A 20,426-nucleotide genomic window follows, 5' to 3' on the forward strand; every position below is an offset into this window, starting at 1 on the left:
TTGGGGCAATCATTACTGATGAAAGATCAAAGGCAGAAATTCTGGCAAGAACTTTGCAAACAACAGCAATAGTGGCAAAGCTAAAGCCAATTTGGAGGAACAAGAACATCTCCCTGGAATCCAGACTGAAACTGCTGCATGCACTGGTCATCTCCATTTTTCTGTATGCATACAAGACATGGACCCTTATGGCAGAACCTGAACGGAAAATACAGGTAGTAGAGATGGATTTACTTCCGTAAAATCCTGGGCATCTCCTACTTTGACCACGTCACTAATGAAGAGGTCCGCAACATCATCACCCAACGTGCTGTGTCATATGAAGACCTCCTGACAACTGTGAAGAAGCGCAAGCTGAAGTGGTATGGCCATGTAACAAGGTCATCTGGCCTATCCAAGATCATCCTCCATGGGACAGGACAGGAGAAGAGAAGAGGTAGACAGAAGAAGAGATGGATTGACAACATAAAAGAGTGGACAGGAATGAACTTTACGGAGACTCAAGCACTGACACACAGTCATCATGGGTGGAGACAATTGGTTGATTGCTCATCAGTGATGGTGCCCCAACGACCAATGCAGTTATGGGAGTGGTGATGATGATGACGATGACCGACAATCCCCTTTTTCAGAATGGGTTTATGCAGAGTTTTATTTGTTCTTAGTATTATAAATTTAATAATCCTTGTTTGAGTTTCCTCTAGAGGTTTTTGGAATGTATATTGACTGGCTGAAATATGAATTTAATTTTTGGCAACCAATACATTTTTATTGTTGCTATACAGCCAAGCTAAACTAAATGTATTTTTCCCAATCCAACAAATCATTTTTCAGTTTTGAAACAATGGGAGGAAAATTAATTTCATATAGTTGATTGAGGTTAGGAGAAGTAATCTGTGACAATTCTCCCTCACACAGGGCCAATACTGGCTTGGAGCAGTCTGTTTCTAGATATAGAAAACAGGGCAAGGACCTGTCAGTGGGAAAGGGCAGGGAAAACCCTATATGCAAACCAGAGGCAGAGGAACAGTTATTGGCCAACATGGACATTGAGCTCCAGCCCCTACAGCAACAACACCTAACTACCGCACCCAAATGGGCAAGTAACCAGTTCTGATGGTGTAAGCACCTTGAGAAGGCTGATATCCCAAGTATGAATTTACATATGTCTGCTATTTTAATGCAGCTACAACATAATTTGAAAACTACACGCCTGTAGACGTGTAATGAGGGCTATTTTATCATTATCTCCTCTTGTCTCAACTGTCACCATTCCCCTCTCTATGATCTCTCCAAATATGAGCTCTTCAAACTCCAGCATGCTGGGGTGGGGGGCTGGAGTGTCCCACTTGCTTACATACAGAACAGACCATGTTATTCTCATATTCAAACATCTTCACATGCTCTTTGTTCATTTCAGGATCTACTTTTTGTTTTAAAGCCCTCCATGGACTTGTCCCTATTTGCCTCATGGGTCCTGCCTCTTTATATTTGTTTCAGTTAGTACAAGCCTCCTTTTCTTTCATTTAGTTGCATGACTTCTTTACAGTTCCTGACAGCTAGAGCAGATTTAATTTCTCTCTCTCCATCTCTGATATTCATCTCACTTCACACATCAGCTAAAATAAAAAACATAATTTCATTCTTAGATATACTACTTAATTTCTTACTCCACTTTCTACTTTGTTATTCAACTCCCACAATGGTATTTTGGGACACTATACTGAAGACACTATGGAAAACAGGAGTGTATTTATGTGTTGAATGAAGCGACTAATGGCATAAAAAATAATCCACTCCACCTGGAAGGTGCAGCCACCTGGTATAAAACAAAGTATCACTATATTAAATCACTGAGCTCCCAAGACTCAGCTTTCCCATCTGTTGGAAAGTCCATAGTGTGTCTTTTCTCACTGGTTTATATAGGGCTTCAATAGGGGTATGTCTTCCCCGCAAAAAGAGGGGTGTTCTTTACTCAGGTTCGCTAACTACCTCCGGTTAAAATAGTAAGCGAAGGCACAGCAGCTCGGATTTTCGCTGGGGTAAGCGGACCGAGTTCAAGCCTACAGGGGAGTTTGGGGTTGAACTCGAGCTGCTCACCCGAATTAAAATCCAAGCGAGTAGCAAACTACTGGTCAGGGAAAAGACCCGGTGCAGGATAGACAAAGCGACCCCCACCCCTTCAGGAGCTTGCACCGTAACAGGCTCACCTCCCCGCTATACGTCTCTTGTTCACCTTCACACCCCACAGGGGCCCCATGTATAACACAACACCCCCAACCTGCCCCTGTAGCGGACACGATCCCCCTCAGAGCACTCCTCTTACCCTCACACCCCCCACGGAGCCCCGCAGCGCACCTAGCCCCTATCTAGCTCCACACTAGCCCTACACTACCCTGAGCCTTTGCACCCATACGACTCTATAGCAGCCATCTCGGGTTCTGCACATTCGCGTACAGCAAGACCCCCTATAACCACCCCCACGCTACATTTCCCTTGGCCCCTATAGGGGACGCTTGTTGGAGTTGTCACCATACACCCCGCCGCCCCTCCACCCGTCTATGGCAGCTCCCTCACTAACTCACCTCACTGGACGCCGCCATCTTGCTGTCTGTGTCTGTCACATGATGGGGGACCCTGGGGGCGAGGGAAGGGCGGGTCCCCGTCACGTGATGCAGGCACCAGGCTGGTGCGACGGGTAACGGGTCACGTGAGAGGGGAGCGAAGATGGCGGCCGGCGGGCTGTGCGCGAGGTACGGGAACGCGGGTGCTACTGAGGGAACTGCCCACTCCCCGCACACACCGGGGCCGGGCCGGGGAGCTCGAAATTAAACGGCAACCGGGGTGGGGTTGGGGGGAGAGGGAGCAGGAGCAGGTCCTGCTCCCTCCCCAGGGCACCGGTCTGATGTTTCCCCCCCAAAAGAGGCTCTTCCCCGTGACCCCCAGCCCATCCGAGAGGCTCCTCCCCGTGACCTCCCCCCCATCCTGACCCCTTTCAACTGCTCCCCCAAGCTGCCCTTCTCAGGAGAGGCCTCTCCCCGTTACCCGCTCTAGCAGCCACTTCCACAGAGCTCTCATCTCTTCCGAGAGTCCCCTCCCACTCCAGTGACCGCCTCTCACCTGGGGCGAATCCTGCCCTGGAGCAGAGCTCACCCGCTGCTGCAAACGCACCCAGGGCCCCTGCACACAAGCCCCAGGCAGCGGATCGGGTCATTTGCCGGCCCTTTCTAAGAAGTTGGGGTCGCTGATTGAATGGCCTCATTGGTGCCCTCAGATTGGCACAGACTCTGCTCTCTGCCCCCCTAAGATGGAGTCTGTCCTGGCACCAGAGTCCCTTCTCCCAGCCTGCTGCGTGGTTGGTCCTGTTGCTCCGTCCCACTGGGCTCTTATGAGACCTGCACGCAGGGCTGCTCTGCTAGTGGAAATCCCTGCTCTGTTTCTCACCTGCCTAGATGAGCTAACCTAATGACTTCCTCTGGTCCTGTTTGCAAATATCAAAAGAGAGGGTTCTCCCTGCGGTCATGAAATCTATATGCACGTTGTGAACTTATTCCATGAGGAGCTCTTGGGGCTGTATGGGGGCTGAGGAGGACTATAGACCCCAGGTGTACTTAGGGTATAACCTACTTCCATTTGGTTTTTATTTGTCCCATCAGGATATAATGAACACATCCCTGTTTGAGACCTTTTCCTGCTTAGTGAGTGTGTGAAGGGGAATTGATGGGGTGTCATTGTAGAGCCCCAAGAAACGATCTATTTTGACTAAAATAACATCAAATTTATTTCAGCATTTTACCACAACTGATCATGGCCAAGTTGAATATCAGTTGTCAAGCAATCCTCTCCGCCTTCCTCCTCTCTGTAATAAAACAAGTGGTTCCCGATCTCTTGGGGCCACTGCAGCAATTTATTAGACCCTTAATATCCCAACCATACCAGCAAGACCTCCCATTTGGCAGTGGACACTTATTCTCTGGATCTTGGGCTCCCCTAAATCTTAGTCTTGAATCCTAGTCTGGTGAGTTAGAGCATGTACAGCTGAATGGAAGGTGGAAGTGGTGGCATAAGAGAACCTGGCCTGGAGGCTCAAGATTAAGTTGTCTGAATGGAGTATGGGAGAGCCTGATGGTATCAATCACCAAGTTTTTGTAAACATCTAACATGAAAATCCCAAGTAAACTACAATCCAACTATGATGTGAGCTGGACAGGAGAGCAAACACTTCAGTGATTAATGATGCTGTTGAAGTGTAGATCTGCCTCGTTCCTCCTAATTTAAATGTTTGGAAAGGTAATATGTTCTTTAGAAGTGACAGGAACTATTTGGGAAGGTGGCACAGGGATTAGCGGTGAATTAACATTTTTTTTGTGACAGGTTTCAAAGTAGCAGCTGGGTTAGTCTGTATTCGCAAAAAGAAAAGGAGTACTTGTTGCACCTTAGAGACAAACAAATTTATTTGAGCATAAGCTTTGTGTTTCTTTTGTTCTCTGGTCTTTTTTAAAAGGCTAAGTGCGATTTAACAAAAATAGAACTACTGTTTAAAGGGGTTTTGCTGCCAATTTGAAATCTCTGTTTACATCAAAGTTGTACATCTCTAGAAGGGGACACGTTGGTTGAGTTGTTGTATGTCTATGCACAACATTCCTGTGTGCATGACAGACACAAAAAATTACGTTATTCACTTTGCTTTGCAAAATGTGATGCAGTATAGTCTGTTCTTAGAGCTTTAACTTACAGAAGTTTACAAAAGCTTGAGGCCAGAGATCAGATTTTTACATCACAGGGATAGTTTTATGAGTGTGATATTCTGGGAACTGATTTGCCCTTTTAAATGAACACTACATTACCATAAGTCTATGAAATATACATAGGATTTTTTGCTCTGAATAAGATGCCTCATGGGCCACTTTGCACAGAAGGTGTCCTCATTGTTTTTGGAAATGCTTTTGAGTCTTGCTGGAAATGAGTACTGTAACACTTCCAAAGTCGATGGAAAGAAAGCCTGACTCCAAGTAAGATTTTTGTTGTGGTGTTTGGATTATACTAGTGCCGAGTCCCCAGTTGGAAGAGAACCACCGTTTTGCTCTATGTAAATATATAGTAAGAGAAAGTCGGTGTTTCAAATAAGCATAGAATCTAAATAAGTAAACTGGCTCCAATCAGAGGCCTGTTTTAATCACAGAGGAGGTTTGGCAGGAGTGGAAATGAGACGAAGTTGGCTCAGCCATATTGATGTTCTGCATTACAAAGATTCCTTTCTTGGGAGAACTCTATGATCATTTAGTTCTCTGCATAGAACAGAGGGATTGCACCCATATTTTGTTGCTTAATCATATCAGGATATGTTCTTTAGCAATGGATTATAGTGCAATTCCAGATTTAGGGCATGTCTGTATGAACACTTACTGCACAACAAGCTGGTGTATAAATCTGTAGTGCTCCAGTGTGCCACGCTTGAACTATCTGTGTGGATTGTGTTGCTGTGCACAAAAAGTTCCCTTATGCACATTGATGTATTGTGATTTGACAGCAGTATGTCAATGTGCAGTAGAGAACTTTTAGTACTCAGCAGAAGGGTCCACACAGACAGTTAGTGCACAGCATGTTGGAGAGCTGTAGATTAACACCCCAGCTTGCCATGCAGTAAATGTTCATGTAGACATTGCCTTAATTTACTCAAAATAGGACTCTAACTTCCCAGGTCTATTTTGAATGGCAGCAAATCAGTCTGCAAATATTTCATTCTTTAAGTCTTACAAAATAATGCCTCTGGTGGCTTTTGGTACTTTCTCTGGAGGTGTAGATGACTTCAGAGCTGCCACTTTCGTTCTCTGTTGTTCTAAATATCTTGGGAGCTCATCTGCTGATTAGGTTCTCTAGATGGTAATCTGAGAAACTGTCAGATGAGCATATTTCACATAACCTGTCTGTTCATCTGTAGACAGACATTGCATAGCAGTCTTTATTGTTTAGTTTAACTCCTGACTTGGATTACATTGCCACCAGAACATCAATTCCTTAAACTCCAGAAATCGGTATTTTGGAGGTTGCTGTTTGCACAGCTGTTTTAAATAGATAGATTTTGTTCATGACATTTTGCAGAGTTGCACCTTCCTTTCTGAGATCTGGTAGGATAAGGATTTGATCTGAAATACTTCCTAACACAGACTGATTGCTTTTACTTCTGTGTTCTTAGTGAGTGAGTGGGACACAGATACAAACAAGAGGCTTAGTTTAGCTAAACTATGCTGAGTAGTTCTGGCAAAGTTTGTGCCTTTTGGGAAACTGATGGAATTTCTCTCCTTGCTTTGATATTGTTCCACCCAAGGAGGAAGCTGTGAACAGCAGTGAGCAAAACTGAATGAAAGATCTCTACATGCTTAGTTTGGTTTCCTTATACTAACCGTAGGCATCCAAGTAGCAAAACTGGATTGAACCAATTACAGTAGCTGATATAAATGTGCTTTCCCTTTGGTTTAGGTTTACTCATTATCTCTTACCACTTTATCTGCTCTAAGTGAAAACCAAGTTTAAAAGCTTATAGGCTGAACATCAGCCTTGAGTGATGTTTAAATTAGAGTGAGAACTTTGTGTTTTTTCTCTTTATTTACAGGAGCAGCAGAGAACTCTGGACCATTCTGCTGGGCAGATCGGCTTTGAGGGAACCTGTAAGTAGAGGTCTTGCTAGGCAGCTTTACTTGTTACTGAACAGACGTGTGGCCTGATAACCCTTCTGTGCTGTGCGTAAATGGCAGAATGCTAGTGAATCATGTTTTGCTGCTCAGCCCCCTCTTCCCCCCCAAAATATTCTTACTGTGAGTTTTTTGTTCCTCTGCTTCCACTCCTTGTTTATTCTCTCGTTAGCTGCTGCAGCACTGGAATGGTATATGTGCAAAGGTGGTTCCCTTTCTGGGGTGGACACAAGTGCTGCTTTCCAGATTGGCTGGCTCGGGGTATTCATGAGTGGAGTAGCCTGTTTCCGTACTCCCTGGGATGGAGTCCATGATTTCAAGAATGTTCCCAGAGGTTGGAAATCCAAATCCATTTCTGAGCCGAGCCTGCTGTCTCCTCCTTCCCCTCTCCTTCCCACAGTTAGGCAAAGCAGCAAGCTGTTCTTTCTCATACAAATCTACACTTTGAATCAGAGTCTGAATCACAGATGTTCTTCATGCTGGTCTTGTGTTGTTGCTGTCCTGTTCTGTGTGTGGTGTTGGAATTTCATTGCTTAGTTTAAATTGAACAAATCTGATATTGGGCAGAATAAGGAGATTTGTCCATTCGGTGTTGTTTTATTCTCTTCTAGGCTCAGATTGCAGCAGAATTGAACAAACATTGGCAGAGGCTGCTAGAGGGGCTTTTATACTACAAACCTCCCAGGTACAGTAATTGGTTGATGCTAGCATCTGATAATAGGCGCCTAGATACTACTGTGATAGGTGCCTTAGATAAACAGGCACTGCTTAGTAGAAGAACGTGCTGAATATTTCCCAGTGATGCAGCAAAAATATATTCTACCCCCTTCATATGCCAATTACTGCCAGGTTGCAGGGGGTTCACTATTCACATGGAGAGGAGAAATTTAGAAGGGGTGCTTCAGTGCAGTTAATATTATTTTGGCATGAAAATACCATGTGTAGAAATAACTCAAGTTCTTGTCTTCTCCCAGCCTATGTTAGATACCTGTTCATCCCAGCCTCTTGCTGAGTTACAGTAATCATGTACCAGAATCTACTGTGCCTCTATAGCATCAGAGCCTCTATAGGTTATCTAAAGATGAAGATTCAATGCAGAGGAATCACTCCTCTTGATACTTAGTCTTCTCAAAATGAGATCCAGATTCTCACATTGAAAGAGTGAGAATGATTATCTATCTATGTTTATTATAGCTGTAACCGTACCTTGGTTTGTGCTTTTTTGTAGTCCGTTGGCATCTTCATTGATAAGAGCGATGTCGTCAGGAAAGTCTAGATCAAATAGCGTTGTATTGTTCCATTTTAGGCCAGGTGTACAACTGTCGCATTGTTTTAATCCACAGTCGATGACTAGCATAAACAAAAATGAAGACAGGATGCACCCCTGCCTTATACCTGTCTTGATACCGAATGGCTTACTCAATCTATTTTCCATTTTAATTCAGCATTTTGACGTGGCGTAGAATGCCTTCATAATGTTGATTAATTTTGTTGGAATTCCATATTGTTCCACAATTTTCCACATAGTTTCTCTGTTTACACTATTGAATGCCTTTTGAAAGTCCACAAAATTGATGGCAAGACTGCCTTGGAATTCAGTTGTGTTCTCAATAATCCATCTCAGGGTGAAAATAGAATCTGTGCATGATCTCCCTTGTCTAAGTCCAGATTGTTGTTCACGTAGGATGATATCCATCTTTCCTTTCATTCTGTTCAGGAGGACTGCTGCTAATACTTTTCCTGTGACAGATAAAAGTGTTACTCTCCTCCAATTTGAACAATTATTTGGATCACTTTTCTTTGGTAACTTGATTAGCATACTGAGGGTCTGTTGCGGTTCAAATACAAGACAGCACAAAGCTTTAAGCAAGCAAGCAGGCTGGTCTGCCAACGGGCTGCGCTCCTGTCAGCTTTCCACCCTCTCTTTTATTCTTTCTCTCCCCCCGTGCATTACATACTCCAACAGATAAAAGGAATACACTGGCTTTGTTTAATATTCTTATTTACCAATTTCTGTCTACCGCATTCCTTGCTCTCGGGCCTTGAGCCCAGTCCTGGGAGGCTTCCCACGGTTCATGTCATCTGGGCGAGATTCCAAGGTTCATGCCCTTGAGAGGAGCCGTGTGTGCACTGCTCCTACACAACACTCCAGGTGTGCCCTGAATGTTGCCAAGTGCATGAACCTTGCATGAATGCTACAAGGGTCCATTCTTCCAGTACTTTCTCCCCTGTCCATATTTTGTTGCACAGTGAACAGATGACTGATTCCACGTCTTCACCTCCATATTTAAGCATTTCAGGATGAATGCCATCCAACCCAGATGCCTTGTTGTTTTTCAGCTTCTGCAATGCTTTTTTTTAGTAATGGAGAAGATAGGTTTGAGATACAATGCAAAAAAATGTAAAGTCATGTTTATGGGGACTACAGGGACAGAAATCAGAAGTGAAGAAGAGAAACTGGAGAAGGTGAACAATTTTACGTATCTTAGAAGTACCATCAGCCAAGATGATCCTAGTTCTGAGGAAATTTGAAGAAGAATCGGGAAGGCAAACACTGCATTTGGAAGACTCAAAAACATCTGGCAACTAATAAACATCTCCCTCAACACAAAACTGAACAAAGCAATTGTTATCGCCATCACAACATATAGCAGTGAGATATGGCAATTTAGCAAGAAAGATAAGCAAAAGCTGGATGCATTTCATCACATATGTCTGAGAAGAATATTGGGAATAACATATAGAGATAGGAAGATGAATGAAGAAGTGAGAAAAATTACTGGACAAGTCACCCTCTCACAAATAATCTACAGAAGAAGACATCAGTGGCTGGGAAGTGTGCTGAAAATGAAAAATGAACGCTTACCAAATACCACCCTTGAATGGAAGCCAGAAAACTCAAGAATAAAGAGAGGAAGATGGCAAATAACATGGACATGAATAGTTCTGGACCACATCAAGTACCTCAACATGAAATGGGAAGATTTGGAGAGAAGGGCAGTTGACAGGCAAGGATGGCAAATGTGGGTAGCCCAATGTGTAGCAAAGCATAGGATGGACTAAGGTCTAACCGTACCTTGCATTGTACATGAAGTGAACTGTGCCAAACAAGTCCTGCACTGAGGTTATATTAAATATAGAAGAGCCAGAACAATCACTGAAAAGTCTAATTTTAAACTGACAAAAGCCAGGGATTTTGGAATTAAGCCTTTTTGTTTTGCCTCTTTGTGACTTTAATGCATTTTCATGACTAAAAGGTTTTTCTTTCTTTCTTTAGTGCAATTTCAGCTGAAAAAGTAAAAGCTGATAAAGATGTGGCTGCTCCACTGAAGGAACTGGGCCTGAGGATCAGCAAGTTTTTGGTGAGCAGAGGTCCTAGGCAGCTTAATTCCTGCCCTCACACTTAGAATGCAGCCAGAGACTGGGTTTGTGCTTTCTGTTGTTGACGTGGTGTATCTTATCTCCGAAAAAGATAACTGAAATGTAATCTTTTCTAATTTATCTCCTGCTACCTGGATAAAGAGTTACTTTCTCTATGCTGAGGCTTTTGCCTGCAGTTTTTCTTCTCCGATTCCCAGCTAGACACATACTTCTTTGTGCAGTGAGAGTTTGTCAGATCAAGTCATATTTCTCACAGGTATTTAACTAAAATAATAAGAGTATTACATTCTGAAGCTCAGTTAAGTTTAATAAGCTGTTTTAATGTTCAGTAGAAGTGAATTTAAGGCTATTTTCAATCCTGATTATTCTAAACTAAGTTATAAGCAAGAACTGAGACAGTAAGCTAAAATTTTCCAAAGTGACTAGTGACGTTTGGGTTCCTTACTATTTGGTGCCTAAATTGTGACTACCTAAAAAGCTGTTTTTCAGGAAGTGCTTAGCGCTTGCCCTTTGAAAATCGTTGTTTTTTTTTTTTTTTTAAGGCATCTCAAACTGGACACTCAAAATCCCATGTCATGTTGGAAAATCCTGACTAATTACCCACAGAATTGGGTTCCTTCTAATCAGAAATAGAACAAGGTGATCAGTTTATGATAGGACCCGTATTTAATTGATCCATTATACTCCTGCTGGAGCTGAACTAGCCACTTCTACATTATTTGAAAACGTACATGTTCTGCTTTCAGAGGAGACCAGTTTACTGACACTTTTTGGAAGAATTTATTCCAAAGGGAAGAGATGCCTGAATATTTGGACAGGTTTCAGAGTAGCAGCCGTGTTAGTCTGTATTTGCAAAAAGAGAAGGAGTACTTGTGGCACCTTAGAGACTAACAAATTTATTTGAGTGTGAGCTGCAGCTCACTTCATCAGATGCATTCAGTGGAAAATTTTCCACTGAATGCATCCGATGAAGTGAACTGCAGCTCACGAAAGCTTATGCTCATATAAATTTGAATATTTGGAGTGACTTTACACCTTTTGATAAACTTAGCTGCCTTGTCTTATTCCTCTCTGCGTCTCTCTCTTGTTTCAGGGGCTGGATGAAGAGCAAAGTGTGCAGCTATTGCAGTGTTATCTTCAAGAGGATTACAGAGGGACCCGGGATTCACTTAAGGTCTGTAGTAGGTGCCTGCATCATGCTACTGTCCCTTTTCCTCCTTAACCCCAGTGGTTCATTGACACACATGGTTGTGCATGATGCTGAAATCCAGATTTGGAAATTATTTTGGGACCTTTCCCCCCTGAATTTCTGATGTTCAGTACATTACAGAACATGAGCTGTCTGGGGTCCAGGTCCAATCTTCTAGTATATCCTGCCTGGTGTGAGTCTGAGATTTATCTGAACTCTTAGCCATAGGAATGTACTGACAGGTGTCTGAGAGAGAGGGGTAGGGGTGAAAAGGGGAAAGAATGAAAGGAGTGAGAGGTAAACTCATGCTTGCAAGTGAGAATCTGTGCTCTGTAACTCTGAAATCTGTTCTCTAACAAGAAATGATGTCTTGTATGCCTTTCATTGGTTTTAGTATGAATTTTTTGGTGACTAGTGTAGGTGCATTAAGGCCACTTCCTTATTCTGTTGTGTTTTGATTGCAGACTGTCCTGCAGGATGAAAGGCAGAGTCAGGCTCTGATGCTGAAGGTCAGTAGTTTTCATTTTTATTTTCATTTTAAAAAGAGGTGTTGGCAAAGAATTAATTTTGTTTGCTATTGGTCAGGAAAAGCTGGGAATGGCTGAAGTGTCCCTTCAGTGTCAAGAGCAAATCTGGGGGGATTTTTCTAATTCATTTGTGAAGTAGTAGTAATACCTTGCTCTTTATATAGTGATTTTCATCTCAAAATGCTTTACAGAAGAGTGGCTGGCCATAGACTAGAACAGCATGAGCAGTTACTCTGTACAGGGACCTTTTGGCTGTGCTGATGGAAATTGGACCATGAAGGAATAAGCACTCCTAGGATATCCACAGCTTTGCATTCATGTGCTTAGTTGTCATCGTAAGAGATGACTTTGGAAAGGGGACTGAAGATCACATCTATGTAGTTATGGATCCAAGAGGATAAAGAGATGAAATCTCATCTCTCCTTGTTTGCTCTACCTTGTTCCTTTCTTTTTCAGTTAGCAATGGAATTATAGAACCTGTTTTAATATATGAAGGGGGTGTGCGTGAACTTGCAAAAGAGTGAACTGGATGCTTTTGTCAGATGACTTAAACTCGGCGCTCCTGACTCACCGCTGTTCGCTGGGCCGTGCTGCCCCCGCCCGGGAATAAGTTGGTCAGGAGGACTCTGTGCAGCCATGGCATTTAAAGATAGTGGCAAAGCACCTGTGGAACAGGAAGTAGCAGTTCACCAAATTAGAATTACCTTGACGAGTTGCAATGTAAAGTCCCTTGAGAAGGTCTGTGCTGATCAGAGGTGCCAAAGGAAAGAATCTGAAAGTGAAGGGACCTGTTCGCATGCCTACTAAGACTCTGCGAATCACTATTAGGAAAACACCTTGTGGTGAAGGTTCTAAGACCTGGGATTGTTTCCAGATGCGTATCCACAAGCGTCTCATTAAACTATCTAACTGAGTCATGCTATTACATTGAAGCGTCCATTGTAGGTAGTGCATGGGCGTTGTAAGTTTATAAGCATAGTCACTGCAGTTTGGTGGGAGGCATCAGTGATGAGATAAGGGGAGGGAAGAGAGAGTTAGACACAGCAGCAAGTGATGCTGATGGCATTGTGTTTTCACAGCTTGCTGACTATTACTATGAAGAAAGAATGTGCATTCTGCGCTGTGTCCTCAACCTACTCACTTATTTTCAGGATGAGAGGCACCCCTACATGGTGAATACTTGAACCTTTTCCTGAATCTGATCTCGCTGTTAAGTGACACACTGCCTGTCTGTCTATGCATCTAAAAAGCTTATACATATGTATGTGTAATGTTTGGGTTATTTTTTGAAAGGCACAATACTCGCAGTGTGTTGAGAAGCTGGACAAGGAACTGGTTCCTAATTACCGGAAACAGTTTGAAGATCTATACAAAGCAGAAGCTCCTACATGGGAAACGCATGGAAATCTCATGGTATTTTGAAAATTATCAAAAATTATCCTTTATCAGAGTTGTACGTTCTTTCTTCACTACCTTGTTGGCTAATTAGTACAAAGTGAATATGCTAAAATGAAATTAACAAGGACATTTTCAGCCTTCTAAGGAACTTAAGGAAATTGTTTCCCTTTGGTAATACTCTGAACACATTTAGTTTCAGGAACTAGGCTCTAATCTTGAGATCTGAACTCTGATCCCCTTTGTAAAAAACCCATTGAACTGTCACTAGATCACCAGGGTTTTGGAGTGGTGCATAATCTGTTTTAAGCAGCCAACTCTGTTTACTCTTAGTAGTGTTTTATTTAATTTTTAAATAAAACCTGCAGAATTGTGAAACTGAATCACCTGGCATCCTGGCAACTTGGGCAGTGTCCCCTGGGATAGGGTAGATGTTTTTCCTGTCTTCAGCTCTGTGGGCTGCATAAGGATCACATAATCCCAATGTCACTGATTTTTACCTTAATCCCTTAATGCTATATGTTGTGGGATGCAGCAACTGCCATTGAGGGGTTGACTTTTAAACAGCGTTTCCAGTGTGACGTAAGAGCAGGTTCTCTCACCATTGGAGCAGACTGATTTGCCCCAGTCACTCTCCATTTCAGGTTGCTTCAACTGACATGCTAGTTTCAACATATAACGGTAGGACTCTACTCCTTGTACAGACAGAGCGCCAGGTGTCCCGCTGGTTCGTGCAGTGCCTCCGCGAGCAATCCATGCTCCTAGAAGTCATCTTCCTTTACTATGCATACTTTGAGATGGCACCCGATGAGCTGCTGGCCTTTGCCAGGCTTTTCAAAGAACAGGGATTTGGCTCTAGACAGACCAACAGGCATTTGGTGGATGAAAGCATGGATCACCTGGTAGATCGTATTGGGTAAGTATTGTATATATGTATGGGATTAGTGTGCAATTGAACAAATCTCTTGTTCAATACAGAATATAGGTGTATTTCATGATGGTGCCCTCCAAAATCGCTATTTGTGTAATCTTTGGCTGGTTATGACCTTTGGTTTAGTTTATAAAAGGTTTCTTCAGATTGGACTGAGACACAGCAAGTGGCTATCTGGGCATTGAAAACCTGCCATGTGGCATGTAACATGGTAGAAATAGGCAGAGGAAGAGAGGCCATCTTCAAATCAGAATAAATAGCTTTTCTATTTTGTGACTATTCAACCAGCAGTAGATAATTTGAAGACCTAACTTGTCATTTGTTGGCACATCAAGATCCAAGAATTTATGTTCTTTGGATTATTGCTCTTAATTTCACATAATTTTTTGCTTCATCAAGGGAGTAATAGGTAAATGTAAAGCTGATGGACTTTTCCATTATCCAGCCTTTACTTCCCCCTTTCCTACTGAATCTTTAAATTGAGTTTCTTTTTCTTGCTTCCTTCCCCCTGTCTCCCACTCCAGCTACTTCAGTGCTCTTATCCTGGTGGAGGGCATGGAAATTGACTCCCTCCATGAGCGTGTGTTGGATGATAGGACAGAGGAACATAAATTTGCCAGTAATGGGCATATGCACCAGGTAAACCTTCAATAAGTCTCTTGACATTTGGAGCTCCTCTGTAGTTAGAGATGGTTGTGATTGCCCAAGGTAGAGCTGCGGGAGCTCTGTAGGCAGGACTTGTCTGTGATGTTCTGGGCTTGCAGATCGACTGAACTAACGTCTACATTACAATATGGGGCAAGTAAGAAGGAAATGAATTATTAATTTCTATTTATCTCATAAGAAAGTGGTTTATCTTCAGGGTTTCCCTAAAGGTTTTAGGGAAGGGTAGGGAGGAGCTAAGACATGGTCTTAATATGGACATCAAAATGGGGAGAAATTAAATATCTGTGGTGTAGTATATTTGAAAGATTTTCAGGAAGAAAATACGTGGGAGCTAGAAAAGCACAGTGAGGTCATTGAGTTAAGGAGGAAACCACTGGTGTTGCTCGTGCTCTGACTGATCTTTGCACACCTGACCTGGAATTTCACATTTATTATAATTTCACTGTGACACTTATAACAAAACAACAAACTTCGATTTAAACAAGGGGCTATCCATTATTTTCATTAGAGTTGTGTGTCCTTTATTTTTGTGACCCTCTCACCTCCTTCCCCAAAGTGTATGAATCAGCCTGACAGAAAAAACATGCCAAGCAGTTTCTTCCTGAAAGTACAACTTGTTCAACTCTATAGATCCTTGTTTTTATACAAGACATTTATCTGCATGACTTAGGTGATTATTGGAGCTAAACCTCAGTCAGCTGAGTGCTTGCTGGGTCAGGGCTTCTTTCAGTCTATCTTGATTTCTTTGCTTGTGTCCTGTCCTCTGAGCAGGAAATGGACCATCTGCTGCTGACTTTAGGGGACATCTCTCATCATGCCCCTGTGCTCTTGGCCTGGGCTTTGCTCCGTCACACAGTAACCCCAGAGGAGTCGACCAGTGTGATCAGGCGAATGGGAAGTACTGCTATCCAGCTGAATATATTCCAGTATCTGACAAAGCTGCTCCGATCACTCAGCAGTGGGGGGAAGAATGTAAGTTTCTCATTGTCATGTTTGTAGGCTCTTCAGGGTGAGGGGGCTCTATGGTATTGGTAGTGTGAAGATGTGGGGGACGGTAGGTTGGTTAGGCCATTGTTTTTGTAAGTCTAATTCCAGTCCTGAACAGAGCGCTTGGTGAAGTGTTGGCCAGGAAGTGACATCAGTTTTGTTGTTTCAGCTCTTTTCTATATAGAATGGAAGTTAACGAAGTGTTTGTAGGTTTAGAAGGTAAAATAAAAATGTATTTCCCCAAGTCATTCTGCTTGGGACTAGATCTGGCCGGAGAAGGTCCAGATCTGGCCAGTGATTGGAAAAATCTGCTCTTTATATCTATCTGTATGTGTGTCTCAACATTTCAAGAGCCTTATGCATTGATGCATCTTGGGTCCCTCCTATTCTGTGCCTGTGGAACACAATAATTTTGCTTAGTCTCCTAAGGGCTGTGTAATGTTTTGGTCTGATTCTGTTTGTTGGGATTAGTCTGGAGGTAGCTGTGTGGTGTTTAGTGGACTGTGAGAGACGAAAGATCAAAGAGGATAATCTGGTGGTCCCTTCTGGCACTAAACTCTATAATTTCACGAGCGTTCTGTACTATTATACTTATCTTGTTTATTAAGTTGACTCCACAGATGCAGCAATTGCAGCTTTTGGCTTCTGACACCATTTTCCACAGTTTTAGCAGACACTGTCATTTACAAGAATAAACTATTCCAAAGCTCCAGTAGCTGTCAGTCAGCCATACACTGGTGGAAGGAGAGCCCTCCCATTTTTCTGACCATTGAGTGTTTCTTGATATGATTGTTTTGAAGAGGATTCTCGGCCGGGGTGGGGCGGGGCAGGGTGGCTTTAGACAGATTGACTCATAAAAATGTAGGTGGTTTTGTGTGGCACTTCACTACCTGCTGTCTTCCCATAGATACATGGGCTAGTGCCCGAGGTGGGGAGCTGTGAAGCTGGTGATTCCCTCTCTTATATACCTGCAGAAAGGGACAGTGGCTCAGAGACACACGTCCATGATGTGCTAAGGAAACTGAGGGCTGTTGCATGTGTTCTGTAATGAACTATACCTGGTTCTTGAATAGGGTTTATAGTCTCCACCATCACTCACTGACCTGTCTTTTGCATTACAGTGTACTGCCAGCACAGCTTGCATGTGTATTTATGGGCTGCTTTCCTTTGTTCTGACCTCGCTGGAATTACATACGTTAGGCAATCAGCAGGTAAGTGTCAAAGGCTCATTGTGTCCCTTATCTTATTTATTATAACCTATCATAATCTAACATTCAAAAACTGGCCACCTGTACTCTGGGTGCAAATTCTGTGTTTGAGATTGTATCCACTGCACGATTTAGGTAGACCATTCTGAAAGTGCGTCCCACTGTGTTTTACTCCAAATGCATAACACAAGCTTTATGGTTCTTCCAACTCTGAAAACTGTCAACATCTCTGCTGGGTACTGATTAAAGATACAGAGTAGTGTTTTTTACATTTTGATGGGCTAATGGTTTCAGAGCAAATGCTGGAGTATTGGTCAGAAGGAAATGGGGATAAGATATATCATAATGGCACTGAGCTCCTAGGGTGTGGAGGACAGTATACTCTCTATTACTTCCATAACAGATTTACCATATCCCATGCCAGTCAGTTCATTGGCAGTGAGTGTGGTTTTAGAGAGAGTTGATGTGTATTTGGGTAAAATTGGCTTGTGTATTTTCTCCTATTTAGCTTAGGGTGTGCAGTTCCAATTTAGGGAATGACTGTTGCCACACTGTTTGGAGTGGCTCACAACTGTGGGTGCCTGCCTCAGGGCTGAATGTCAAAAGCAGGACACAGACACCAAACTGGTGGTACGTTCTGTAATTAAATTACTTCAACTCAGTACCAAATGTGAACTCTTGGATCACTGTAACAGTCTTACAGTGAAGTCACAGACAATCTATCTTGCCACCCAGACAAACTGGACTTAGTGATATATGGTCACTTATGTAAAAAATCACAAATATCCAAGTTACTTCCAGTCCTCAGAGACCAGTCACTCACTCAGGTCAAGTTGCATTCTAGTTCTCACACCAAAGACAACGCTAGTAGCTAATTTTGTAGTAAACTAACTATAGGTTTATTGGTTAAGAAAAGGAAATGCATTACTGAGAGGCTAAAGCAGGTGAAATATATATTTAGGTGAGTGAGTCACAGTCTTTAATTCCAAATGGTGGTAGAGATGTAATAAACTGCTAGTTTCCCAAAAGTCTTTTCAGGTTACCCATATTGCTCTGGATCTCTGCATCAGGTACCATTCCCTGTCATAGTCCAAACGGTCTAGAGATCCCGGCTCTTTCCCTGAATCCATACTTACAGCTTCTTTTCACAGAAAATAAGCAGACACTGTGCTCTTTCTTTAATTGGTGGAGAGAGTCGAGTGCATTTAGAGTCTTTGATCTCTGATCATCACACACAATGACCACTTGCCTTCAAATGCACACAGATTAGTATTTTCCTGCTAAAGTTCTTCATCTGCATTACACAAAGCATTTTTCTCATTTGATGGGTTATTTAATTACAGGAGTATATACAATGTAAATATTTGCTATTACATTGTAACAGGATGCAGATAAGTGAAAACAATACATGTAACATCCCATAGTTTCCATGAAGTGTAAACCTCAAATACATACTTATACAATTAAGAACCACTGTAATCTGCACTAATACACAAGTGAATTGGCCTGGAAGTTTGGCATGAGCTCGCACTTGGTCTGCCAGCATCACAAATGTTACTGTATTGAACCCTGGATTCCAAAGGAGGTGACAAGACTTGGTTTGGAAGGAAACTGTCAAGTATAAAGTAATTTTCATTTCTCCCCACCCCCTTTCCTTTGAAGGACATCATTGATTCAGCCTGTGAAGTTCTAGCGGCTTCCAGCATTCCCCAGCTCTTCTGGAGGACTGTGAGTACATTGGGACTTCTTTGGCCTTTCCTGCTTGCTTGCATACCCAGTTGAAATATGCCCTTTTAAGAAAGAAATGGGGTGTTGATATTGCCCTGGTTGTAGTTTCTAGCAGGGCTTGTAGAGCTAGTTTCCATTTGCATCTCTTATATGGCTTGCCCTTAGCCCCTCCCCCCCATCCTGTTAAGGTACAGTCTGTGGCTGCACTGCTGATCCTGAAACAAGTTGTAATTTACATGGTAATTTAAGGTGTGGCTGGGATTGTGTGGGTGAACATTTGCTTCCGATTGCTATCAGCTACAGGAGAATTAAATGCTAGAACAACACTGTGTGCTGATATTGCTCTTGTCACGGAAATGGCTGAGATGTAGTGGTGTCAGAGATTAAAAGTCAGTTTCCCTTGCATAAAACCTTTAATCATGCTTCATTACAGATTTGTTCATCCATTTCCATTTCACCTTCCTACATTATAACAGGCACTCTCTCTCACCCAGGGTTATTAACACTAGTTGCGCATCACAGCAAAACTAAGGGCTGGAGTGATGCTTTTGTTCATGCTTAATAGTAGGTGTATGTTCCATAGAGGTGAAATTAGTGGTCTTTTGAATGGAGCCATTTGCTTAACGTTTAACAACAAGAGGCAGGAAATAGCGGAAACCAGGCATCTCTCATCGCCACCTGGCTCTGATGAGATTTACTGGGAATTTGCTTTGTTAATCTGAGAAGTTTAACTTTCCACTAAGGGTCAATGAATGATTCAAATAGTTGAATGTTGTTTTTTCTCTAAACCTTTGGATGCTAGGATTTGTAGATGCAACACGAATGTTCCAGCAGCAGGAGCTCTAAGCACATCCCTTGCTAAAGTTGCTTTGCTGCATTGACCCAGCAGAAGAATCATGTTGATCATTTTTTGTTTAGTAACAGTTTTTCTTTTGTCTCCCCACGGCCAGGAGCCAACCGCAGGTCTGGGTATTATCCTGGACAGTGTGTGTGGGATGTTCCCACATCTTCTTTCTCCTCTTCTGCAGCTGCTCAAAGCCCTTGTATCGGATAAATCTACTGCAAAAAAGGTATGGAACCTGGCCTGAAATCTGGCAGACAGTTTATATCTGCACAGAAAAGGAACATTGTGTCTGACCCTCTCCTTTTGCTTTGTACACACATCCAATCCTTGACGCCTTGGGTAACAACCATCAACCTTTTGGCCAAAGAGGTCTGGACAAGACTTTCTTCTGAGCCTGCCAGAAGGGTTGCTGTTGCATGATATAGGGCACACACTCTCTCTAGTACTGAACTTGCTGCCTTCATAGCACTGACAATCCTAGGGATCAAGATAATAGGAACTGAACCCAGGTCTCCCACGTGGCATTGTAGAGTAATGTTGCTTGGGCCTGAAACGCATTTTATGCTTTGTAACTACCTCCTGCTCTGATGATTAATAGGATGGTTCAGGGAGGCTAACACAAAAAACAAAGTTCTGAGTATAACTCAGTTGCTGTTTTATGATGTGCAATCAGTAGACAAGAGTTCCAAGTAATTTAGACACCAGATGATAAACTGGGGAAGCAAGGATTTCATTGCAACTTTATGGGAGCCACTTTGCCAGAACCCAAAACTGAAACACTACTCATAGGTTGTGACAATTCCCTTGTGTCAGGATGCTATCTTTTAGTGCTTTACTTGTAATTAGTTCCTGTCTTCCTGATTCAGTAGTTCAGAGAG

General features: G+C 42.7%; 1 protein-coding gene across 3 annotated transcripts in view; it reads left to right on the top strand.

Annotated features, from left to right (window-relative positions):
- Window positions 1-2,691: 2,691 nt before the first annotated feature.
- The window catches only part of NUP188 (nucleoporin 188), a 46,449-nt gene continuing 28,714 nt past the window's right edge, over window positions 2,692-20,426 (top strand). For all 3 annotated transcript variants that reach the window (XM_077835701.1, XM_077835702.1, XM_077835703.1), the window contains exons 1-14: window positions 2,692-2,753; window positions 6,614-6,668; window positions 7,304-7,377; window positions 9,970-10,054; window positions 11,167-11,247; window positions 11,727-11,771; window positions 12,869-12,961; window positions 13,083-13,202; window positions 13,889-14,100; window positions 14,640-14,754; window positions 15,553-15,753; window positions 16,890-16,979; window positions 18,639-18,704; window positions 19,655-19,774. In XM_077835701.1, coding sequence (XP_077691827.1) covers window positions 2,728-2,753; window positions 6,614-6,668; window positions 7,304-7,377; window positions 9,970-10,054; window positions 11,167-11,247; window positions 11,727-11,771; window positions 12,869-12,961; window positions 13,083-13,202; window positions 13,889-14,100; window positions 14,640-14,754; window positions 15,553-15,753; window positions 16,890-16,979; window positions 18,639-18,704; window positions 19,655-19,774 — 1,383 coding nt within the window. In that variant the 5' untranslated portion in view covers window positions 2,692-2,727. The remainder of the gene's footprint in view (window positions 2,754-6,613; window positions 6,669-7,303; window positions 7,378-9,969; window positions 10,055-11,166; window positions 11,248-11,726; window positions 11,772-12,868; window positions 12,962-13,082; window positions 13,203-13,888; window positions 14,101-14,639; window positions 14,755-15,552; window positions 15,754-16,889; window positions 16,980-18,638; window positions 18,705-19,654; window positions 19,775-20,426) is intronic.

Source organism: Eretmochelys imbricata, chromosome 16, assembly GCF_965152235.1.
Source record: "Eretmochelys imbricata isolate rEreImb1 chromosome 16, rEreImb1.hap1, whole genome shotgun sequence".
Lineage (NCBI taxonomy): Eukaryota > Metazoa > Chordata > Testudines > Cheloniidae > Eretmochelys > Eretmochelys imbricata.